At 38.1% G+C, this 27,064-nt stretch overlaps 1 protein-coding gene across 4 annotated transcripts in view; it reads right to left on the bottom strand.

Annotated features, from left to right (window-relative positions):
• The window catches only part of rb1cc1 (RB1-inducible coiled-coil 1), a 212,872-nt gene that overhangs the window by 43,783 nt on the left and 142,025 nt on the right, over window positions 1-27,064 (bottom strand). For 3 of the 4 annotated variants that reach the window (XM_060823471.1, XM_060823473.1, XM_060823472.1), the window contains 3 exons: window positions 17,401-17,448; window positions 8,416-8,474; window positions 1,495-1,622 (listed from right to left, as the gene is read on the bottom strand). In XM_060823471.1, coding sequence (XP_060679454.1) covers window positions 1,495-1,622; window positions 8,416-8,474; window positions 17,401-17,448 — 235 coding nt within the window. The remainder of the gene's footprint in view (window positions 1-1,494; window positions 1,623-8,415; window positions 8,475-17,400; window positions 17,449-27,064) is intronic. The other variant, XM_060823474.1, reaches the window with a different exon arrangement.

Genomic DNA, 27,064 nt, shown 5'->3' with positions numbered 1-27,064 from the left:
TCATTGATGAAAGCCATATCACTTAAACAGATAGTCTATTAGACTGTCTGTCTATTTGGTTAAGATGTATACAGCGAGAGAGCATAAGCTAAGAATGTAAGAACTAGGAGCAGGAGTAGGCAATTCAGTCCCTTGAGCTGCTCTGCCATTTATTATGATCATGATTAATCTCATCCCTATCCCAACTTCATTTTCCTCTCTACAATTCTTCAATCCATTCATTACCAACTAAAAATTTATCTCATCAAATGTCCTGCTATCACAACACACACACAGAATTCCACAGATTCATGATCTTTTGAGAGAAGTAATTTCTCCTCATTCTTTTTTCAAGTATGCTACCCTTTACTCTAAAACTATGACCTCTTGTTCTAGATTGCCCTGCATGAATAAACAGCCTTTATACACCTAGTTTGTCAACTCCCTTTAGCATTTTATTTACCTCAATTTGATCATGTTTTTGGGCTGGACACATGCTGCTATAGAAAATTATCCTGGTCAGAATCTAGGAATGTCTTCCCCTCTCTGCCCTTTACATACATCAATTCCAATCTATATTCTGATTATTAAAATCCCAAATTATAACAATTCTATAATGTTTGGACCTTTCCTTATAGACTTATTCCTCTGTATCTGTTGGTGTAAGTTATTACAATATATTATCAAATTCAAAAAATCTCATTTATGATTTAATAATATGACTATAAAAACATTTTTATAGGGCGTCTGTTAAAGATGCAGAACTTTTCAGTATGGAGACTGGTCATTTGGCTGAATGCACTTATGCTATTTTATTGTCATAAAACCCAGTAAATCTTAGTCAACAGCAACAAGGATGTGGGAAAATTTAAAACTTGCTGATTTCAAGGAGTACCAACTCTAGATTGTCACAGCACAGCTTGTAGAGAAGTTCAGAGTGACAAATTTGCATGTGCCTGACAACCTGAATTCAAAATCAGCTTGAGAGGTCAAATGAGAGTGAATATTAAGTGTCACAAACAACCCACACCTGCTCTCTACAATTTTCAATTTCTGTAAAATGAGGCTCACAAATAAAAATGTTATCTGGAGGTGTAGGTGGAGTCAGATAACACAGTACAGACATTTAGCCATCGGTTCAGTGGCTGCTTAGAAAATTATTTTAATAATAACTTGTTTTTGGGAAAGGTCCCAGTATCATCCATTCAATGCCTGTTAAATGTATACAATTAGGAAATGCTAGCAAATTTTTAAAACTAAAAAAATTTTAAGATCACAGAAAACCTTGCAATCTGCATACAAGCCACAATTTAGTTATTTACTTACTATTCGTATTGAAGGTTTCTACAACATAAACAGAACATGGACCGCTGATTGAAATATAATTACACAATTCAATGACTATTATGACCTGAAAATAACTGAAGTGCATGCAAAAATAAAGAACATGCACATACACGTAGAAAGAATAACTCTGTATGGATGCTCTATATTAAATGCATAAAAATTACTCACCTGGCTTAAGATCTAGTGCTCCCAGTGACTCTGAATGTAAGAAATAAAGGGTTGGGCCAACGGTAAATAGAACGTAGTTATCATGACGTTCATCCAAGATAATAAGTACTAAATCCCCAACTTGGAAACTATAAGAGAAAGTAATAAAATATCAACAGTAAATCGGAATTTCACGAAGTTTTAATCAAATTCCAAACTGGTTATAAGTCAGTACATTTACTTAAAAACCTTTTGTCAAATTATATCCCACGGACATTAAATGGCATTACCATTGTTGAATGCTTCATCATCCTCATCAAAATCCTGGGGCAAAAGAGATGCACACGAATGACCAGAAGTTTAACTGAACTTGCAAGTAAACATTCCAATTTAAAGTTCAAGTCAAAGGTTAGGTATGCTGTGGCAAATAACTCACCCCCTGGCTCCTGAAAACATATCCAATTGTTCACAGGGAAGGTAAAAACCAGGAGCAAGATGGAATATATTCCAAATGATTAGATAATTACATGCCAAATTATTTAAGAAACTTAACACCATCCATGCCAACGCAATCCACTTGATTGGAATCTTATCTATCATCTTAGATATTCACTTCTTCCTCTATCTGAAAGCCATGATTGTTCAGTGTATTACCCACAAAGTACACTGCAACAACTCAGCAAGATTTATTTGATAGCATCTCCTGGAACTATGACTTCCAAGAGGGAGAACAGGAGAATGGAATCACTGTCAAGTTTCTCTACAAGTCTTGGGTGGTATATTTTGTTGCCCCTTTATCTGTTAGTTCAAAACATATGACCTTTAGCAACACATTTTGGTCGTACTTTCACCAATGAACAACAGTAGTTTAGGGAGCAATATGGAACTTGTGATAAATACACATTGCCAACAAAGCATATGTCATAAATGACTGAAAATAAAAAGCTTGTTCCAAAAAAAATGAAGATGGCCACTAATTTTGGAAGGTACGTAGGATTTGTGGACTTAGATTAAAAAAGTACTTTTTTCTATCATAGTAATCAATTACTCTTGTCACCAATTGCTCAAATTGCACTGGATACTCCATGAATACTGAGCATGTTTTAGTTATCCATGTTCATTTTCCTAGTTTTATAATCAAAGCATAACTAAAGGAAAGATTTTGCTTCAAAAGATCAAAGTTTCTTCAGAAAATCAGTACAGATTCTTGAGGCTTTCAACTTATCACAATATCATACTTTAATGTATAAACTCTATTATTGTGCCCCTCCACTGCAGTCTAATATATTAACATAGATCATGAGGAGCAGAGGTATTAAAACTGATATTGGCAACATCCACCATAAACCTTCCTTCAGTCTCAAAAAACAATAGTTCACTATCAGTCTTTGATTTCTTTCACATAGTCAATTTGTCAATGTTGCTCCTGTTGACCTAAGCATTCTAAAAGTGCTTTGTCCATTGTGCTGTAGTGTGTCAAAAGCCTTTTAGAAATTAATACATCAAATGGCTTTGGGATTTAAACATTCTGTAACTACATCAAAAAACTCTAGCAAATTTGATAAATAGAATTTATCTTCAAGAACTGGAAACTAGATTTCCTTAACTAACTCACATTTGCTCAACAATTACTTTTGTTCCAAATTAACATTTCTCTAAGTGTCACTGGAGGTTAAACTGATTGACTTAAAGTTGTTGGGATGATATTTACAACCTTTCCTGAACAAGAATATCACATCAGCAATTCTCTAGTGCACTGGAATCATGCGAGTCGAAGCAAGTTTGGAAACTTATGGTGAGTGCCTCTAAAATTTCCACTCTCACTTCATTATCTTTAGATGGATCTCATCCAGTCCTGCTCCCATATCAAATTTAAATACAGATGAATAACTCTACCAAGCTTAAAGATTTCAAGTCCCTGAGCTATCTCCTCTTTTTCAGTGATATGGGTAATAACTTCTGTCTAAATAAATATAGATACGAAGTGTTAATTAAATACTTCAACTATGCCTTCTACTCAGAGATGAAAATTCCCTTTCTCCCCCCTAATCAGCCCATCACTTCCATTTACCAGTGTTTTCTTGAATTTTTAAAAAAAATATTTTGGATGTGTTGTGATACACCTCCATAGCCACAACATCCTTGAACCTGTATCTTCTGACATCAGAGGGAGGGACACTACTACTCAAGGACAAGACTTCTGAGAATCAATTTAAAAATCTTTTGAAGAACCAGCCACAACCTCCACCAAGACTCAAGGTCAACACTGCAATATATAATACCTTTAGATAAAAAACACCATTTAAAAGAGCATCCCCCCTGGTCTTGTATCTTGTTTGTTCACGTTATTGCAAAATAATCTTTTAGAATTTTAGTAAATGTCATAATTTATAATACATTAACCAACATCAAGATGTTAGTTTAAAGTAACCTCTTTAACGCGGTTTATTCTTCATAGCGGTAATGCATGTCCTAGTACATATTGAATGTTTCTGTTAAAAATGGAAAACTTGATATAACAATTTCACTATTAAAAATATTTATTTACCCTTCCATATTTACACCTGGTTGAAACAATAATGGATTTAAAAATACCATCTAATTGGTGGTAGTCTGTGCATTGCATCTCATGCATAAAGTTTGGCAGGATGTAGAAAGGAAAATTGAAATATTATGTGGCCAGAGGGTTGGTCAGCTGAAAAGGATTCATATTTTAAGGGCCATGGAATCCATTTCCGGTTAAGGATAGCCTACACAGTAACTATCATCAGAATGGAGTGGAAACAACAGATTTTGCAGAGAAACTAAATACAGAATAAAGTGGAGTGGAAAAACAGTTTTGATCTTAACAAGATTAATAAAGCTATTCCAACAAGTTGGAAACATTGGGGGGGACAAAAAAAAAAGAGACTATTGTACAAAAAGAGGATGTGTTTGAGGTTAATAACAGACATCATTGATGGAAGCAGATTAAAAATAGAAGCTCATGGCAAGTGGTGAGAGATGTTGAGCTATGAGTAACAGCATAGTTTAGTGATGCAGCAGAAATTTATTTTCTTAGTGATAGGCTGCAAGCAAGGCAGAAAGATACCCAAGGTGGTCCTGTCAACAACTGAAACCTGAAACTTTCACATTGTACTGATCACATTGCTCTGATTCAAAGATTTTCTGAAGGGGCAAATGGACTTTATCTCTCCTCTCTGCACTCCCATCTTCCCCCAATAGTTAAAAGGCTAGGGAGTATCGCTGCCATTGTGTAATGATCAAAATGTTAATAACCAGATTTTAGAACAAATGATAGGAAAATAAAAATGTACAGAAAGATGAAATAATAAACATTCTGATGGTTTCAATGTTGGTTAATAGCACATCCAAGTCAGCTATTAAAGCTTATTTTAGTTCTGAATCATTGTATCAGGCAAAGCAAGACCTGACTTGCAAAATTCATATCAATAGCAAATGTCCGGTTTGAATTGTCCAATATTAACTTGTATTGTTTTCATTTCTACCGACAGGTTACATCGAAGCATTAACTCAAGTGTACTTTTGCAAATGATTTAAATATGACCTTGTTCCAAATGTTAGTCCAAATGCTTTCCTGAAGGACTCTGTTCCAATTTTGTAACACAAGTTTTCTCAATTTTCATACCAGAGGAGCTATTCTTGCTGACTGTTCCCTTATGTAGAAGTGAATCACTCCACCCAGAGGCTGAAGTGAGAACTGATCAAGTTAATTTATTTCAATGGCATGTAAATAAATGAGACAATTCAGTAACTCAAACCCCTTCACTATCTGGTCAGGAGGAAATAATTTTATTTACCGTCTCAGATAAATAAATAATAAAACATCAATAATCCAAGTCACAGGAAATCAAGACAAGCTAGTTTGCAGGTGACCACTAATAAAGTTCAGTAATCTAAGCCAGCAAATCAAAAGGTGAAAAAGAAATCAATGTCTGACATTCCTGAGCAAAAGGCCAATGACCCAGATTCTGTAGAAATAATGAAAAAGCTATCAGTACTCTCAATCATTAAATCACCATATTGAAAAGCAACTTCTGTGAAACACAAATGCAGCTAAATGTGAAAATCCAGAAGTTGCAGTTTGAGCTCCCTTAAAACTACACTCCACTATCACCTGATGAAGGAGCGAAGCTCCGAAAGCTAATGTGCTTTCAATTAAATCAATGTTTCCTTCTCTACTGTTGATTACCATTTTTGATGTTTATTCAGTTCTGTTGGAGAAGTATTCAATTGATCTTGTTTCAGATTTGACATCAATAAGGAAAACAGCCCTTACTGCAATGTCCCTCACATCACCTTGTATGCTTGTTTAAAATTTGGAGCTACAAACAAAGGCTCACGGAGCTTTTCAAAATCATAGTGCCATACTCATACAGCACGGACACAGACCCTTCGCTCCAACCAGCCCATGCCGAACATAAGCCCAAACTAAACTAGTCCCTGTCGTCATTAATGATGCAGCTGCAGTGCATGATGAAGAACATGTTCCTTGTTGTTGTATATGGGGAGATGTGCTTCTGCTTCTACCTATGTAGTCCAGGGCAATATTCAACTTTAATCCACTGTGTTCCACGTATGTCCCTTGAGTATTAGCACATTCTCTTTTCGTGACCATTATGTCAGAAATTATGTCAATATTTGCTGGAAGATGACTTCCAGTTGTTCGAACTGCCTTTCCCAGACATCTTTGTACAAGAAGGTCGGCTAAGTTTGCTGCATAATTAGATAACTTTGTCACTACTTGTTCAGACTTTGAAAAGAGTTGGAGCATTTCAGAGTCTGAACAGCAAGACTCCACACTGGTATAACCAGTTTGGAGATATTAAGGCAGAGATTTCCTTCTCACTGGCAGACAATGGAACCAGCCAGCACACCTGGAGAACATCACTGAGTATTGTAGGCTGCTTCACATCACCATCTATGCAATCCCTCAGTTTCACTGCAGCTTTACTTGATTCACCCTAGAAAAATATGACTAATGTTCTTTTGATAATCAAGGATTTATTTAAAACCATTTGCACGCTCGATTGCATTTTTACAGGATTCACAGCTGGTCTGCTATGCTCTTTGATGACTCCTATTCTTGCTCATGGTGTTGCGTTTCCCTTGAGCTTCCAATAGTTAGCCTCAGCTATTGATGAGGCTCCCTTCATTTCCCCTATCTCATTGGTTCTCAGTTTCCTGTCATTCATACTATGTTTTCTAGTTGTTAGGGTGACTAGAGAGGGTTCCTTCTGCAACAGGAATTTATGGAGTCACTCAATTATCAGCCAGTGTGGTGAATTGGCTTTACCCAGTCACATTCTACTTCCTTAGGTGCATTTTTATTAGAGAGGATATGGAGTTTTTGATTGCAAAGAGAATTAGTTCACAGAAAAATTAGAAACCGCTTTGGAATATAAGAACCCATGCCAATAGTTGAAAACAAGCTGCTTAAGCATCAAATTCCAGGTATATTTGGCCAGGCCATTTCCTGAGGTTATGGAATTTTCAATTTTATGCCTCCAGCACAAACCGGTGTATGCTTAAGATAGTCTTTTTTACTGCCATGTAAATCAGTGGTACTTTCCACAGATAAGAGGGAGTAAAAACGTCAACAGTACCTCAGGGATTAGATCAATTGTCATAATGAAGTGGATCCATTTTGGTAGGAAAAACTGTGTCATTTAAACAGTGGCAGATTAGAAATCTTGATGTACAAAGAGAATGTGGTGCCCTTGTACACCAGTCACTGAAAGCAAGCATGCAGGTGCAGCAAGCAGTTAGGAAGACACATGGTATGTTGCTCTTCATTGTAAGGAGGTTTGAGTATAGGAAAAAATTAAGTCTAACTGCAGCTGTACAGGACCTTAGAAGACACATTTGGAATACTGTGTCTTTGGTCTCCATATGCAAGAAAAAATAAGACATACTTCCCAAAGAGGGTGTGCAGCAAACATTCATCAAACTTATTCCCAGTGCGGTAGGTTTGTCATGAGGGGAGATTAGATTCACTTGCTTATATTCAGTAGAGTTTAGAAGAATGGGAGGTAATCATAACTAAGTATAAAATGTTGATAGTGCTGGGATTGTGTGTTAGGACACTGGGCTTGTCATTTTACACTAAGATGAGGAGAAAGCTCTTCAGAGGGCTGTGAACTTGCGGAAATGTCTATGACAGAAGACTGTGAAGGCCAAGTGACTATGTTTAAGAAAGAACTCAATAGATTTCGAGAGGCTAAAACAGTGTCAACAGGTATGAGAGAGAACAGGAGAATGACACTGTGATAGAGGATCAGCCACGACCATGCTGAATTGTCGAATGGATTGAATCTGAGCTGAAAATGCGTTGCTGGAAAAGCGTAGCAGGTCAGGCAGCATCCAAGGAGCAGGAGAATCGACATTTCGGGCATGAGCCCTTCTTCAGGAATTTTTTCAATTCAGGAATGGATTGATGGGCAGAATCCCTTACTCCTGTGTCTTTTATCTTTCTTTTTAAAAAGCTGCTTATTGAATTGCTTGCCTTGTTCACACAAATCCCAGATATCCAGTGGAGTGAATTATGCTGTTTTGAATTTCCAGAAACAAGAATTTCATTAAAAAAAATCCCATGGAAAGTCTATCGGAAACAGTAACTAATCACACTGGTAATAACAAGGTCTGAGCCAATATCTTAAATGACTCTGCTTTTGAGATTGATGGTGGAGGATTACAGTGAAGAGGAACGAAGAGTCAAAAACAAAATTTTTTTCATGAACCAACACTTATACAATCTAACCTCAAAAGTATGTTGATGTCTTCCAGCATCAGTTATGCAAATCAGTTTTTCTTTATGCAGCTAAATCCATACATTATAAAGAAATGTACAGGTACAATTTCAAAACATACCTATAAAAAGAGTTCAGTGACATTATACTTTAATGACTGGGAAATACTTACTCTCGAATAGCTATTTTGTCAGAATGTCTGGAAGATACAGAAGACATGCTCTGAGACATCTGAAAAATCAAAAAGTCAAACATTAGCCTAAGAAATATCATAATTATTACATTGTGATTTTTTCCAAATAGATTTTAGATATTGTAGTCAAACACAAGAGCTTGCTGTTTCGGCTGGTGATGGTCCCAGATCAGAGCTCACAATCTAATTACATAACCCAATACCCTTTCACATTTCCTTTGAGTATTTACCTACTTGTCTCTCAAATGTCTCATATTCTTGAGGTATTTGGTCAGAGACAAAAACTGTTCCCATTGATGGAAATAGTGGAGGACACCATTTCACAAAATTAGAAGTAAATGAATGAAAGCTCTTTTTTTCTTTACAAAGCACTTCAATTGGTTAGGCGAGAGGTGGTGGAATATGCTGCTTGAGAGGTGATTGATGATTATTCGGTAATTTTGATCCATCAAGATACAGTTATGGTGAAATGTTTTTAAGACATGATGTGTGAAATGGAGAGGGTATCTAGTTCATGTGGATTTCCATATACTTGCTTCTACCAATGGATATTGTGGACTTGATTACATCTTGGTGAACAGCTGCAGTGTGTGAGACTTGTAGACAATAAATAATGTTCTTGATTTATTCCTGATGAAGGGCTTTTGCCTGAAACATTGATTTTACTGCTCCTCGGATGCTGCCTGAACTGCTGTGCTCTTCCAGCACCACTAAACCAGAATCTGGTTTCCAGCATCTGCAGTCATTGTTTTTACCTAATAAATAATGTTGCTATTGTGATGGATTTAATAATTAATACAAACGTGGCTATGGTGTCACTGAGCCATGATTCAACTTATGTTCTTGGAGCTGCACGCATGCAGGCAGATAAAAATAATCAATTGAACAGCTGACATGTGCTGTATGAATGGTGGAAAAGCTTTCAAGTGGTGAGTCAATCAATAGTGAATAGCCAATCTTGCACCTGCTTTTGTTGCCATAGAATATGGCTGATGCAGATGAACTAGAAACAGGCGTCAACTGGGGGCTTAATTCGGTACTGTTAGTAAGTCTAAGGGCTGGTAGATAGACTCTCTTGTTGAAGACAGTCACTGCGTGCCATTATAGGTAATATCTGTTGGGGATAAAGGAGAACCATTGGAGAACAGCAGCTTGCTAATCTACAACCATTTCCACTGAGAAGGTCAAGGGCCAGTAGCTGGTGACACCCCTCCCTAAAAGGTACTACTGTTATTACCTATACCAAATGGAGTGCAGTTCAAGGCAGAAGCTCACCACCACCTTTTCAAGGACAACTGCGGCTGGGCAGTAAATGCTGGTCTAGCCAGCGATGCCAGCATTTCATAAATGAACTTTTAATAAACCAATTGCAGTTCACAAAAACAAAAGCTCATGGTGTAGTGGGTAGCATATTGGCATCAGCAGAGGATTTGTAGGCTAATGGGGTGCAGAAAATAAGCATAAAGTGCTCTTTTTCAAATTAGCAAGATGTAATGAGTGATATGCCACAGGGTATGGCGATGGAACCTCAACTGTGTCAAATTTATTTAAATACCATGGATGAAGGGATAAAAAATGTAGTTGCTAACTTTGATGCTGAGAGAAAGCAAGTTGTGAAGAGGATGTTGAGGTTACAAAGAAATATAGATAGGTTGTGAGAGTGGGTGAAGATGTGGCAAATGAAGGAAAATGGGAAAATGTGAAGTTCTCCATTTTGGTAGGAAGAATAAAAAGGAAAAAATCTAAATGGCAAGAAATTCCAGAGCTGTGAGAAGTAGAAGGATCTGTGTTTTCATGCCCAAAAAGGTTAGTATACAGGTGTAGCAATTCGGAACATTAATGATGTGTTGTCATTTATTGTGAGGGAAGTTGAATAAAACTAGATTTGGAGAAGGTTGTGCTTCAGTTGTACAGAGCACTGCTGAGACTGCAGTTGACGAAACTAATACTTGGAACTGGGGAAGGGGTAATGATGTTATGAGGGAAAGCTGGAGCTGAAAAGTAAGAGGTGACTTAAATGAAACAAGATCCTGAGAAGTCTCGACAGAGCATACATGAAGAGAACATTTCTTTTATTAGAAAATCGTGAACTAGGTGTTGTTATTTAAAAGTCTCTTTTCAATATAGTGAAAGTGGAGCCCTCAAATTTTTTTTAAAGTCGAAGTTAGATAGACTCTTCTTTAGGGGGTGAAAAGTGATCAGGGATAAGATGAGAATGTAGATTTGAGGTTACAATCAGATCAAATTTGATCTGATTGAATACCAGAGCAGGCTAGATTGTTCAGATGTGTAAGTGAAATTAATATTACTTGCTACTTCCTCCCAATCCTTAATGCCAATTTCTGTCTTTAAAAACTATTTTATAATTCATAAAAGCTAAAATCAATTAATATATACATTCTCCCAGAAATTACTCAGGGACACTTCCTATTGATCAGCTCAGTAACAAAACTGGCAGATTTTCTGCTGTGCCTCAGTCAGAAAACTGTATGCAGCAAAAGGATACATAAAATTGAAGTAATAGGGTGGGCATTGCAGCAGTGGAACGAGGTTGGTGGACGAGAAACCAGTACCTTGAATCTTCATTTGGAATAAGAGTTCCTAAGTCACAGCTCACAATTACTACTGTGGTTGTGGGGCAAGCAACTGGGGAAGCTGACTTGGAGCCTGCAACAGTGACTGTGAAACTTCTGGTGAAACAGGTCCGGGAGCCAGTTATTGTTTATGTCCGTGCATGATTAAATCAGTGTGTCCTAACAGACTCGTCTCAGAAACCTCAGAGTGCCTCCAAAATGGCTCTCTAACTGCCTCCTCTTCATTTTTTGGGTCGTAGCAATTTTCAAGGGTTAAAATGGAGCCATAGTGGGAAAACATTTTGCAATCTTAGCTTTAGGATTTAAATATAAACTGTTCTATATAGCAATCAATTTTGGATTATAATCAATTCCAGATTTAATCATTCTCTGTATCCACAAAGTCATGGAATCAGAGTCATATAGCACAGAAAGAGAAACTTCGGTCGAACTCATCCATGCCAACCATAATCCCAAATTAAACTAGTCCTGCCTGCCTGCTCCTGGCCAATATCCCTCCAAACCTTTCCTATTCATGTACTTATCCAAATATGTTCTAAATGCTGTAATTGTACCCACGTCCACTACATCCTCAGGAAGTTCATCTCACACACGAACCACCCTCTGTATAAAGAATTGCCCCTCAGGTTTTTTTCCAAGTCTTTCTCCTCATACCCTAAAAATGTGCTCCCTCGTCTTGAAATCCACCATCCTAGGGAAAAGACAACTACTATTAACTCTATCTATACATCTCATTATTTTATAAACTTCTATAACATCTACATCTATAAAGGTCACATAACCTAGTACACTTTAGTGAAAAATGTCCCAACCTTTCTTTATAACTCAAACCTTCCATACCCTGCAACATCTAGTAAATCTCTTCTGAACCCCCTCCAGCTTAATAATATCCCTCCTATAACTGGACAACCAGAATTGGACAGAGGGCTCACAGAATGAGCAACAAAGGCATGCATGAGAAATACCTTTTTAACCACTCTCCATATGTGGCACAAACTTCAAAGAATTAAGTACCTGCACCTCTAGGTCCCTCTGTTGTACAATTCTACCCATGGCCCTACCACTAATTATATAAGCCTTATCTTTGTTCGTTTTACCAAAATACAATAGACCTTGCATCTATTCAGATTGAACTCCATCTGCCATTTTCAGCCCATTGACCCATTTGATCAAGATCCCTTTGTAATCCCTGAAAACCTTCTTCACCATCTATTATGCCACTAATTTTGGTATTGTCCCCAAACTTACTAACGATGGCTCCTGTATTCTCATCCAAATCATTTATGTAAATGACAAACAAAAAAGAGGACCCAGACCTGATCCTGTGGAACTCTGCTGGTCACAGACCTCCAGTCCAAAAAGCAACCCTCCACCACCTGCCATTAAGCCAATTATGCATCCACCCTGAATCCCACGTGACCTAATTTGCTAATTACTCTACCATGCAGAAACTTGTCGAAGGCTTTATTAGAGTAAGCAATGTCTACTGCTCTGCCTTCATCAACCTTTCTCGTAATTTCCTCAAAAAAATTCAATCAAGTTTGAGAGACACTATTCTCCTTGCACAAAACCATGCTGACTATTCCTCATCAATTTTTGCCCCTCTCAATGTCCATTAATCACCTCTAATAATTTACCCACAACCAATGTCAGTCACACAGGTCTATAGGCCCCTAGGTTCTCCTTACAACCTTTCTTAAAGGTACAAGATTAACCACTCTCCAGTTATCAGGCTCCTCACCATGGTTATAGGTGTTGCAAATATTTCTGCAAGGGGTCTCACAATTTCCTTCCATGCTTCCCAGAGTTTTCTGGAATTTGTTAGATCAGGTTCTGCAGATTTATCCACCTTTATATTCTCCAAGACTTCCCAAACTTCCTCTTCTGTAATGTTAACTGTTTCCAAAACATCAAAGTTTATTTCTCTGCATTCTCTAGACTTCATTTCTTTCTTCACAGTAAAAACTGACATGAAATATTAATTTAATATCTCTCCCATCTCTTGGGGTTCAACACAAAGAAGACTACCTTCATCTTTAAAGGACCTGCCCTCTCTCTAGTTACCCTCTTGCTCTTAATGGGGGACGGCGCGGTTGTTCAGTGGATGGCACTGCTGCCTCACAGCACCAGGGTCCCAGGTTCAATTCCAGCCTCAGGCAACTGTCTGTGGGGAGTTTGCACATTCTCCCAGTATCCGCGTGAGTTTCCTCCGCGTGCTCCGGTTTCCTCCCACAGTCCAAAGATGTGCAGGTCAGGTGAATTGGCCATGCTAAACTGCCCATAGACAGAGGGAAATGGGTCGGTATGGACTTGTTGGGCTGAAGGGTCTGTTCCCACGCTGTAGAGAATCTAATCAAACATCTTTAGATCATCCTTAACCTTATCAGCCAATGCTATCTCATATCCCCTCTTTGCCTTGCTGATTTTTTGTTCAGAATGCCCCTACATTCTTTATATTGATTAAGAGATTCGATTGAACCAAGTTACCAAATCTAAAATAAGATTCACTTTTATTCCTGACCGGAACTTCAATATCTTTATTCATCCATTGTTCCTTAATCTTACCAACCTTGCCTTTCACTCTTACAGGAATATAATGCCTCTGAACTTGCCATCACACTCTTGAAAGCCTCCCCCTTGTCAGTCATCTCTTTACCAGCGAATAGTCTACTCCAATCAACCTTTGGAAGTTCTTGTCCCATACCATTAAAATTTGCCTTAGTCCAATCAAAAAAATTAACTTTTATGGAAGACTTATTCTTTTCCATAACCACTTTGAAAGTAAAAATTATAATCGCTAGACCCAAAGTGTTCTCCCACTTTGATTTCAGTCACCTGCCATGCCATCTTGCCAAAAAGAAAGTGTAATTTTGCTTCTTCTCTAGTAGGAGTAGCCACATATTGTTAAAGAAAATTGTCTTGAACACATTTAACAAATTCTTCACCATCCAAACCTTTAACACTATGGTAGCCAAAATCAATGCAGGATTGCTGCAAAAAGACATTTTGTTGAAGATTTTTGTCTTGTACTCATCAGGATCATTTACTAAAAATACTCAAGGAAAGAGAAATTCAAATTTATACTGAATTGAGGAGTAAGTAATTGAGATACCCTACCCTTCCAGGTTAAACCAAAGGTTTGCACAACAGATGAAGCTAACTACTTCACACTGCTACTATATAGTGCAAACATGATGGGCTTCACCACGAGCAAAATGCTGTCATCAACCAAAAAGACATCACACGGATGAGTAATTTAGTATACAAATTTCAATACCACGAGGATGCAGGTGTGTAGATCATCTGTGCAAAGACTGACAGCTCATATTAAACAGTGTATCCCTTCAGGTGATCACAACAAATAAGGGAACATATTTAACCAGCCTGTGCCTGAAAAATTCACAACACTGCTCAATATTAGATGTACTTCCACAACAGGACAACATTTGCTAAATAATCTCCAGCATGTGAAGAAATATGACGACAATTTTGGATGGTCAGTTGTACTTGCATGCACATTATCATCTTCCTTCAAAACAGAATGAGCATACATATGCAATGCCTCTGCTCCAACTTAAAATGGTGACAGCCATTCTGGTTAATTTCCCAGACCAATGAGTTTTCCAACTAAAGTCATCGGCACAGTTTAAAATTTAAGAAAAGTTGGACAATTAACTGTCAGTCATCATTAATTAGTGCATTCCACTTGCCAGCCAATCAATTTTTTTTCACAAAGCAAAGATGTTGGTTTCCCTTTACTTTGATATTTCTTGCACAATTTTCTGATGAGTGCAAGATGAAAAGCATTCACAAACAAGTCTTTTTCAGCAAGTCATATTCTGAACTAGCAACTCTTTCCAATTAAGAGGATTCATTATAAACCAGCTGAAACAATTTAATAGGGAAATAATGTAGTCAATAACACTGAAAAAATGTCACAAGGAATGGCAAGGTACAAAATTGGCAAAACTATGCCATCAAAGCCTAGAATTTATCAACCATAATTCAGGTTGGCTTGAAGTTCAGTTGAATTCCTAACTGTTCATGTTCATTTTCTTTTGAAGCAGTGTATCCCATCACCCTTTGGTTACATTTCACATTATTATCAGCTGACTTGAAATGATTACAATTTAGCTCATGTTGTATCCATTTGTACTGTGTCCTGTACATTTCAAATACACTTTTACTGAACATTACATTTGCAAGGTAATGATTAAATCTGGAGGTATCTGAAGAGATGATAACGCTGATTTTCATATAATTGGAGATAAAAAAAGTAATTTTAAAGATGATGTATAAGGATTCTCAATGACAACAAAATTAGCACTTGCTTTTGGTCAGCATCTTTGAGAAACTCAGATTTCTTTCTTACGATGTTTACTTGATTTGAAAAGATGTGAAGACAAGTTTCATTATACAGTTCACACTGCAGTTCCAAAGGGCATTCTAACCATGGAGGTTAAAAAAAAAATTGTTTGAAATATCACTGGATTGGCGCAATGGATAACTTCTTTGATTCTGAGCTAGACTGTCCAGGTTCGGTCCTGCTCCAGATCTTGACAGTCAAAGAAAATATATTCAATACATGGCCAAATAGATTGACTATTAACCTGCAAGCCCTTCCAATGGAAGGCAGTACGGGTGGAGAGATTCCTTATCAGCCATACCTTGGAAACATTGTTGTGCTTCTGCCATTACTAGTCATAGCTCCAGTATACAACGTGCATGCAAAAATATATACTTCCATAGCAACTCAGACTCACAGAATGAAGCGTAACACTCCAACACTATAGGAGCACACCAGACGATGAACATTGAATAACCCTGGGGTCTGTTACAATGCAGACTTTTGTAGTCTTGACATTTGTTGTTTCTTGTTATTTTGATGGTGCTACATAATTAAATAAAGCAGCTGCCTGTCTGTTTTAATGATTCTTCATCTTATTATTGTATAGTATTGTGAAAGTAACCATTTCTTTCAGATATTTTTAATTTATTGACTAATGTTCCCAGATACAAAGTATTTTGTGGTAATATCATTTGAAAAATGATTTATAGAGAAGTTTTGCGTAACTATTAGGAAGCAAAGTTATCACAAAATATTATCGCAAGATGTATTAAGATATTTTATGGAATTAGTTTTTCATTTAGAATGAGAGCAACACACTTTAGGTTTAAAAGCTTAAATGGAAAGACCCAATATTCATCCAAAAATCAAATCAATGCTATAGGAAACAAAAAATAACTTGAAATTCTTAGAACAAACATACAGGCAGATAAATATTCAACTGTAAAATATGCCAGATACTACAACATGCAACACTTTTTAAAGACAATGACAAAACAAAACTCATTAAACGTGCATTTCCCAGCAAATTCCCAAAAGTTCTTTTAAAAAATATTTTTCCCTTATCCAGTAATCAAGGATCCACAAATATACAAACAGCACAAGTACTATTGCAAGTAAAATTGCTGTGCATATCATGCTTCTGTTCTAATGGCAGTACCATGCGAACACCATCTCCTTGACATGAAATGCAATCTTTCTTGTTAGTTACATAGCATCACTCTTTACATAGACTGCTCGCATAGCTCTAAGGATTAGGGGTTTCAGTTAAAGGGTAGATATTCTATAGTTACCTAGTATTCACACTATATTTATAGTCTAGGGAAAAAAAAACCTTACAAATTGGTTAGCAAAATTAATTGTTACACCATATTTAAAAAAAAGCTGTGGCATTTATGTTCTTTAGCAACCAATCAATTTTACTTTCAACAAGCAAATAAGTGCTAGCTTCATACAAACTGCATTATTTTACTTCACTATACATCTTTTCCAAACTGAGTGTTCCTCAATAATTTGAAATTCACTAATAGTTTCTGGATATTTTAGAAGAGGCCAAAAAAGTTTTGATAATTATATGTCTGGAATCTGGAGCAAACAGCTTCTCAGAACAGGATAAAATGGTAGGGTACACCAAAAGGAGTTTTAAAATACAAAATTCTCATGTATTTGCATTTGAAAAATCCCCAATTGAAAATGATCTGTGTTGAATTGTGGGGCATTTGTTTAGAAATTAAACCTATTGTTTAACAAAATAAAAAGGAATATTAAGAAACAAAGTTGTTTTTGTTTTTCTTTTTTAAAAAAAAGCAAACTCTGATTTTATGAGGAGTCTGGAAGCAACTGCAAATTTGCAAGTAATAGTACTTTTCTCACCTCTTCTCTGCACTTTCCCTGATTTTCTAACAGAGCAGTAGAATTAAAATAGCTCATGATAGGGTTAATTCTGAAACTGTTGTCCTTAAAGATGTGAGTTGGGCCAAATATAACTATTTATTTGCTTTGTGGCCCAAATAGAATACATACCAATCTTTGATTTAAACGTTTATTCTCCTCTTCTTTCATTTGTAATGTCTACAAGCAAGCAAAATAAATTCATTTTTTAATTTGGTAGCACATTTGACATAAAACTTAGAATTTGTTAATTAATTGATTGGCAAGATAAAAGTACTTGCGTGAAAAAGTAAAATGCCACCATCAGATAACAGCAAAAAGTTTAAATAAGATATATTCAATGACATTTTTTCTCAATTAGTTTCCCTTAATATATGTACACGAACAACAGTAACAGTTGAATTACATTGAAACTTTTTCTTGGGTACTGCTGAGTTTGCTTGATTAGAATGTGCTTCAAGCCAGAAGTCATATTTACAAATAGATCAAATATTAGAACATATTTAATTCAATTATATACTGTGCAAAGTTTACTTCACAACATTGGTGCTGATGTGATCAGTCAAGTAGTTCCTTTTGTGTTGTGAATTTTCATGGTCAATTATAAACTGTGAAAAATGCGATGCAACTTTAGAGATCATTGAGACATGAAGTAACTGAGGAAAATTTTATTAAAAATATACATAAAATATAATTAATTTATGGGCAAAAAATAGATGTATGTAACACAGAAAGATAGTAACTAGAAAAAGGCTTAATTAAAAGGAACATGGCTAGCTCTCACTCTTGAAAACAATATGAACATTTTCTGAATGGACAAGGTGGAAGTGGAAAGTCATTTCTTTTTGTGGAAGTGTACAGAATTAGGATTTAAAATTAGGAGTTGCCTTTTTAGGACTGAGATGAGGTGGTTTTCGCTCTATAGAGGATTGCATGGCTTCGGAAATCTCGGACTCAGATGATAGAAGTGAAGTCATTGAATATTTTTAAGACAGAGGTAAACAAACTCTTGTTCAGGAAGATTATGGAGGTAGGTGGGGATGTGGAATCTGGGCAGACATTGTTGTTATGTTCTGGGAAGATGGGTTCCAATGCCACAATGGCATATGGTGAAATTTTAATTGAATAAATAAAATTTGGAATTTAAAAGAAACCTTCAAGGTGACTACTGATTATTGTAAAACTCACGTGGTTCATTAGTGTACTTTTGGAAAGGAAATCTACTATCCTTAAATGGTATGGCTTACCTACAGACACACAGCAACATGACGAATTCATGACTATCCTCCAGGCTGAATGAGCACATTCAATGAATAATTAAAACAAAACAGATCAGCTATGATCTTATCAAATTATGCAGCATTGTATGTTCATAAGATAATGGGAGAAATTGAATGAAATCCTGCCCTATTTGAACAATTTATGCATTGCAAGTGCAGGCAATGATATTGCTTCTTTCAGTTACAAGTAAATGTCCAATACTTATTTTCCAAGTCACTGGTAACTAACAGGTAACAATAAAGTAAAGGTGAAAGAAAGAAGATGATAACTGCATATTCAAGAAAGAATAAAAATGTTTTTATGCTGGGTTTTACATGACCAAAGAGCATCCAAAAACACTTTTCAGCTAACAAATTATTTTGAAATGCAGTGCCTGTTGCATCAGCAAACATACATACAAAGTCATCACAAACAACAAGATGAAGGGCAGTTTAAAGTTATTCTTGTTGCTGTGCATTTAGGAATACATCTTGTCTAGAAGACTTAACAGTCGAGGGTCAATTGCTCCCTTCAACAAGTTATATTTTGTTAATAACAGTTTGTCGAAACAGATGAATATGTGTAAAACAATGTTGTTTTTAATCAAGATTGTTTGAATTAGATCTCAAGTTATCCACTCTTTTTCAAAGATTCTATTGACAAATGTTGGCCTCAATATTATATAAGATTATCGACATTAAGAACATAAAGGGAGGCAAAGATTACACAATCAGGAAAGGAATGTTGAACCTTTAGAAAACTCTGGATAGGCACTCAGACATCACGTGATGGTCACTGTGCTTCAAGAAAGATGCCAAGGTCCTCAAAAAATTTACTAGAATGGTTCCAGGGTTTGGAGCAGTGTGGTTTCGTTACAAAACTAGGTTGGAAATGCTGGTATTATTCTCTTCGAACACATGAAATTATGCAGGATTTGATAAAGGGGTTAAACAGGCTTACAGAGGGTAGAAAATGAAATGGGTGGAATAACTCTTTTACATCGAGTGGAAATGACCTAAAATTCAAGGTCCGCAAGGGTGGTAAAAGAGTACATACAGCTGCAAATGTGTTGCTGGTCAAAGCACAGCAGGCCAGGCAGCATCTCAGGAATAGAGAATTCGACGTTTCGAGCATAAGCCCTTCATCAGGAATAAGAGAGAGAGAGAGAGCCAAGCAGGCTAAGATAAAGGGTAGGGAGGAGGGACTAGGGGGAGGGGCGATGGAGGTGGGATAGGTGGAAGGAGGTCAAGGTGAGGGTGATAGGCCGGAGTGGGGTGGGGGCGGAGAGGTCAGGAAGAGGATTGCAGGTTAGGAGGGCGGTGCTGAGTTGAGGGAACAGACTGAGACAAGGTGGGGGGAGGGGAAATGAGGAAACTGGAGAAATCTGAATTCATACCTTGTGGTTGGAGGGTTCCCAGGCGGAAGATGAGGCGCTCCTCCTCCAGCCGTCGTGTTGTGTTCTGCCGGTGGAGGAGTCCAAGGACCTGCATGTCCTCGGTGGAGTGGGAGGGAGAGTTAAAGTGTTGAGCCACGGGGTGATTGGGTTGGTTGGTTCGGGCGGCCCGGAGGTGTTCTCTGAAGCGTTCCGCAAGTAAGCGGCCTGTCTCCCCAATATAGAGGAGGCCACATCGGGTGCAGCGGATGCAATAGATGATGTGTGTGGAGGTACAGGTGAACTTGTGGCGGATATGGAAGGATCCCTTGGGGCCTTGGAGGGAAGTGAGTGTGGAGGTGTGGGCGCAAGTTTTACATTTCCTGCGGTTGCAGGGGAAGGTGCCGGGGGTGGAAGTTGGGTTGGTGGGGGGTGTGGATCTGACGAGGGAGTCACGAAGGGAGTGGTCCTTGCGGAACGCTGATAGGGGAGGGGAGGGAAATATATCCTTGGTGGTGGGGTCCGTTTGGAGGTGGCGGAAATGGCGGCGGATGATACGTTGTATGCGGAGGTTGGTGGGGTGGTAGGTGAGAACCAGTGGGGTTCTGTCTTGGTGGCGGTTGGAGGAGCGGGGCTCAAGGGCGGAGGAGCGGGAAGTGGAGGAGATGCGGTGGAGGGCATCGTCGATCACGTCTGGGGGGAATCTGCGGTCCTTGAAGAAGGAGGCCATCTGGGCTGTGCGGTGTTGGAATTGGTCCTCCTGGGAGCAGATGCGGCGGAGACGAAGGAATTGGGAATATGGGATGGCATTTTTACAGGGGGCAGGGTGGGAGGAGGTGTAGTCCAGGTAGCTGTGGGAGTCAGTCGGTTTATAATAGATGTCTGTGTTGAGTCCATGCAGGTCCTTGGACTCCTCCACCGGCAGAACACAACAACACGACGGCTGGAGGAGGAGCGCCTCATCTTCCGCCTGGGAACCCTCCAACCACAAGGTATGAATTCAGATTTCTCCAGTTTCCTCATTTCCCCTCCCCCCACCTTGTCTCAGTCGGTTCCCTCAACTCAGCACCGCCCACCTAACCTGCAATCCTCTTCCTGACCTCTCCGCCCCCACCCCACTCCGGCCTATCACCCTCACCATGACCTCCTTCCACCTATCCCACCTCCATCGCCCCTCCCCCTAGTCCCTCCTCCCTACCCTTTATCTTAGCCTGCTTGGCTCTCTCTCTCTCTTATTCCTGATGAAGGGCTTATGCTCGAAACGTCGAATTCTCTATTCCTGAGATGCTGCCTGGCCTGCTGTGCTTTGACCAGCAACACATTTGCAGCTGTGATCTCCAGCATCTGCAGACCTCATTTTTTACTCAAAGAGTACATACAGTCAAGTTCTACTTTTGTAGCGCTTATGTCCTTATATAAATTAGTTTTTTTCAATGGGAGCCAATTGGATAGATTCAAACATTTGCTAGACTCCTCAGTGATTTTTCATTATTTTTATTCTTCTATCAATTTTGGTTTGGAGCTGCAAACTGGGAACCAAGAGGTAAAGATGACCTTTTGACAGTGGATAACAGTTTGTGTTAAAAAGAAAACAGACCAAACAATCTTTTGCTCATTTGCAAGGCCAAGCCTAAGGTTTTTGCAAGTTGGCACCTAATCAAAGGCTTCTGTAGACAATTCGACATAACAGAACAACTTTCTATTTAAACAGATAGATTAAATTGGCTGTTAACAAGATCAGTATCTAGGAATTTGTTACAGCATGTCTGGAAAAGATCTTATGCTCAAGCAGTCTCTCAAAGAGTGGTCAGAGTTTAAATTAGGTTTTGGACTATGTTTTCTAAGAAAGAATCTAGATGATGGTGTTACTGAATGAAGGTTTGAAAGCTCCCTGCCTTACATTCCTCAAACAGGTCAGAGAATAGTAAACTAAGTTATAAGTATTACTACCTTCATGTGACTTGGAGGTGCTGGTGTTGGACTGGGTGGGCAAAGTTAAACATCACACAACACCAGGTTATAGTCCAATAGGTTTATTTGGAAGCACTAGCTTTTGGAGCGCTACTCCTTCAACAAGTGGTTGTGGAGGTTAAGATTATACACTCAGAATTTATAGCCAAAGGAGTCAAGTGTCATGGAGATGTGATATAGCAATCCTTTGCGATCCTTCCTGCTCTCCTGCATTTCTACAGAAACTGGATGTCTGTGTCAATACACTGGCACCTCAAAGTCATGGCAACCATCGACACCACAAACTGCCAGCTCAAAGTGGAGAGGATCTCCAAGAAGATCGCACATATTAACACAGACATCAACCTGGTGTGTGCATTTTTAAACTTTGTTTACCTTCATCTGAGTGATCTATAAAGGGTGACTCTGATCAATATTTTCAGAAAAAAAAATCAACCAGGAAATCATCATCTACGCCTGTGCAATAACACATCACGAGTACCCAAAACCACTTAAGCAATCTGGTCAGTGGTTTTATTTTATTTTGTGTCTGTCTGTCTTTCACGCAAATGGGGTTGAAAACAAAGGTTTACTTTGTTGTTTAATTTTACTCTACTAAAGATATTGCCTTATCAATAAATTGCTAAATCTTTTGTTTAAGATACAAATCTGTGTCTGGAATGATTATTCATGGAGACAGAGATTGTTTAAATAAAAGTCTATTAGGGACCATTGTGGTCAATTTTCAGGGTCTTTGAAGGTTTTAATTTTACGAGGTAGAGGGGCTGATATGACTGATTGTCTCTATGCTGTAACACATTCAACATTTTCATATGTACACAACACAGAGAAGGTAAAATTCAAGAACAATGATTTTACAAAATACAAAAGATGCTGGAGAAATAGTGCAATAAAGAAAAGTTCGCAACTTATCACATCAACCCTTATTGTGATAGAGATATAGAGATAAATGCCAAGAGAGTGGCACGTCTGATCAGTTTGATGAAATTTTATGAAAAGGTGACCAGATGTGTAGATGAGGGCAATGTTTCTTTTCAAAACCATTCACGAGATAACAGCATCACTGGCTAGACCAGCATTTATTGCCCAAAAGGGCAGTTAAGAGTCAATCCCATTGCTGTGGGTCTGGCATCATGTAGATCAGATCAACAGTGAACCAGGTGTTTTTTTTTCTGACAATCAATCAACATTGCCATCACAGTCATCATTAGACTCTTAATTCCAGATTTATATTGAATTCAAATTTCACCTTCTGCCATAGCAGGATTTGAACCTGGATCCCCAGAACATTACCTCAGTGATAATGCCACTAGGCTATTGCCTCCCCTACTTTCAATATAGTCCACTTGAACTTAGTCATATAGTACAGAAACAGGCCCTTTGGCCAAACTCGTCCATGCCAAACCAGTTTCCAAAACTGAAACTACATTTGGTCTATATCTCCCTAAACCTTTCCTATTCATTTACCTATTCAAATGGCTTTTAAATATTTTAACTGTACCTACATCTACCACTTCCTCGGGCAGCTCATTCCATGTATGTACCACCCTCTCCATAAAAATGTTGCCCCTCAGGTCCCTTTTAAGTTTTGGATTCCCCTGCCCAAGGGAAAAGGCCTTGGCTATGACCTTCATGATTTTATAAAGATTACCTCTCAGTTTCCTACACACCAGGGAAAATGTCCCAGCATATCCAGCCTCTTCTTACAACTCAAACTCTCCAGTCTCTGTAACACCCTTGTAAATCCTTTTTTGTACTATTTGCAATTTAACAACATCTTTTCTATTACAGGGTAACCAGAATTATATGCAGTACTCCAAATGTGGCTTTAGCAATGCCTTGTACAGCTGGACCATGATGTCCCAACTCCTGTACTCAAATGCTCTGACTGACAAAGGCAAGCCTGCCAAACACCTTCTTCACCATCTGTCTACCTGGAATGCCACTTTCAAAAACTATGTATCTGCATCTCTCAGTCTCTTTGTTCAACAAATCCCCCAAGGCCCTACTATTAAAAATGTAAGTCTTGGCCTGGATTTTTGCCCTGTAAAATGCAACGACTCGCATTTATTTAAAGTAAACTCCATCTGCCACTCCTCAGCCCATTGGGCCAGGTGATCAAGCCTCCTTTTAACCTCTGATAATCTTCTTCACTATACCACAAATTTCAGTGTCATCCACAAACTTACTAACTGCACCTCCTTTATTTTCATCCAAATCGTTTATATAAATGACGAACACAACCGATCCTTGTGGCACACTGAATAATAACCCTCTACCACCATCCTCGGACTCATACCGGCAAGCCAATTTTGTATCCAATTTGCTAGCTCTTCCTGGATCCCATGTATTCTAACCTAACTAGTCTATCAGGCGGAATCTTGCTGAAAGCCTTGCTATAGTCCACATAGTTAATATCTACTGCTCTCCCTTTATCGATCTTCTTGGTCACCTCCTCAAAAAAACCTCAAATCAAGTTTGACAAACGTAATCTCGCATCTCGCATGCACAAAGTCATGCTGACTATCCCTAATCATTGCTTGCCTTTGCAAATGCATGGAGATCTTCTCTTTCAGAATCCCCTCCAACAACTTACCCACCACTGAAGTCCGTTGTTCCCTGGCTTTTTCCTCCTGCCTCTCTTAAATAATTGCACATTAGCCACCCTCTAGTCTTCTGAGGCCTCATATGCAGTTGTTGATGATACAAATATTTCTGATAGGGAAGGGGTGGGTGGGGTAAAGAGGTGGGTCTGGTTGGGATGCTCTTTGGAGGATCAGCGTTGACCTGATGGGCCAAAGAGCCGGTTTCCACACTGTAGGAATTCTATGGTGATAAATACTGATGAGAAATAGTCATTTAGTGTCACACCCATCTTCTTTGGGATTAGAATAGCAAGGTGGCTGGTTTGACTGGCACAGATTCTATGTGGATCTCTGATTCCATGAGTGAAAGCAAGCCAGAGACAGAGCCAGAAAACCAAAGCCAATAATAGCATTCAAAATAAGATAGACGAATTAGCAGCGCAAATAGATATGAAGAATTGTGATATTAGTGCAGTCTTGGAGACATGACCACAGAGTGACCACAGATGGAAACGGAAAATTCAAGAGTATTCATTAATTATGAAGGACAGGTAAAAAGGGCAAGGTGGGATAGGACTGTTATAGAGTCATAGAGATGTACAGCATGGAAACAGACCCTTTGGTCTAACTCGCCCATGCCGACCAGATATCCCAACCCAATGTAGCTGTTAGTGAATTAAAGATAAGTGCAGGTATGAGGAAAGATAGTGGCTTGGAAAATTGTGATGTAGAAACTGTATAGGCGGAGATAAGAACTACAAATGAGTTAGAAAGTGTTTTTAGGGTTGTCTATAGGTCACGAATAGTAATGGAGATGCAAATTAAAACATTTTAACAAGAAATCAGAGACCATGCAAATCTCAGTACATTTGTAATCATGATTGGCTTTAATTGACATATTGATTGGACAAACCAAACTAGCAATAATATTGTGATAGTGAATTTCCTGGAGTATGCACTTGATGGTATTTTAGCTGAGGAATCAACCAGAAAACAGGCCATACTAGACTCGGTAAGGAACAATGAGAAAACATTAATTAACAATCTTCTGTGGGTTGCCTTTAGGAAAAGTGATCATAATGTTGTTCTATTCTTTCTGAAGATGGACAGTCAAATCTGAAATGAGGGCCTTGAATCTAAATAAACAGACTATGAAGCATGAATTAGAAAGTGCCAATTGGGGAATCTTACTAAAATGGTGGATAGTCAATGATCTATGGTTAAAGAACTGATACATGAATTACAAAAAAAATTCATTTCCAACTGGCGCAAAAATATAAGAGAAAGAGTGGTTCAACCATGGCTTACAGAAGAAATTAGACATAGTATTAAATTCATAGGGGAGATACAAGACTGTCTGAAAAAGTAGCAAGCCAGAGAACTGGCAGATTTTTAAATTCAGGAAGAGAGGAAAGAAGATGACCAAGAGGGGAAATATACAGTAAAATTAGAAGGGACAATAATAAATTGTAAAAGCGTCCATAAATATAAGAAAGAAAAAGAAATGAAGAAAAATGTAGACTTCTTGCTGTCAGAATACAGGGAAATTACAACAGGAAAACAAAGAAATATTAGAAGAACTGAACACATACTTTTGTTCTGTCTTCACAAAAGAGAGCATAAACAACTTCCCAGAAATGTTAGGGAACTAAGAGTCTTGTGAGGGTGCAGAATTAAAGAAAATCATATCAGTAAGAATATCATTGCAATGTAAATTAATGGGGTCAGAGGCTTGCAATTCACTAGACCTGATAATCTATATCTAGAATGTTAAAAAAGTGATTTTGGAAAAAAAGAATGTTAGTAAACAGTCCGAAAGAAGTGCTTCACCACAGGGAAGAAGCTAAGCCATCAGTGATAGTAAGAAAAAAAGCAGCTCCGGAACCATACACTGAAAAAGAATTGGAACAAAACATTCTTCAAAGTGAAGCATGGAAATAAACCATGCCCAGTTGAAAAGAAAATGAGAAGTTGCATGGAAGAATGAGTTACACATTAATATATAAATTTCACAGCATAAGGAGGTATGTGTAAATTAAACCATCTCCCATTATATCCCGACAGAATGGTACAGAAACCCAACAGGTCTAGCCGTATCTGTGGAGAGAAAAACAGGTTTAATGTTTTGAGTTTGTGTGGATCTGAAAAAGTCACAACAGATTCAAAACGTCAACTGTTTTTCTCTCTCCGTAAATGCTGCCAGACCTAATACGTTTCTCCAGTGTTTTGTGCATTTGTCTCAGATTTCCAGCATCTAAAGTATTTTGCTTTTATCCCACTACAGCCCCGCCTTAGACTTTATGAGTGTAACAAAACTGAAGTTTAACATGACCTGCAAGGTAAATGCTTCATGATGCACGCAGCAGCTTTAAAATGAACAGAGATGCTAACTCTATCCATGTTAGGAGTAACCACTTCATTTGAAGTAACAGACCACAGTCTCTAGGTGTACTGAGCTCAATGGGAAGGATCACATGGAAATGATTTATTTATTTGTTAGGCACTGCTCTACAACACACTTTGCTAAGTTGTTACTTTCAAATCAAATCACCAGTACTTACTGGGATGAAATTCCTTTTTCTTACCTATTTAAACAAAATATCCCTCT

This window comes from Hemiscyllium ocellatum, chromosome 4 (genome assembly GCF_020745735.1).
Source record: "Hemiscyllium ocellatum isolate sHemOce1 chromosome 4, sHemOce1.pat.X.cur, whole genome shotgun sequence".
NCBI lineage: Eukaryota > Metazoa > Chordata > Chondrichthyes > Orectolobiformes > Hemiscylliidae > Hemiscyllium > Hemiscyllium ocellatum.
This window is presented reverse-complemented; position numbering and strand designations above follow the sequence as displayed.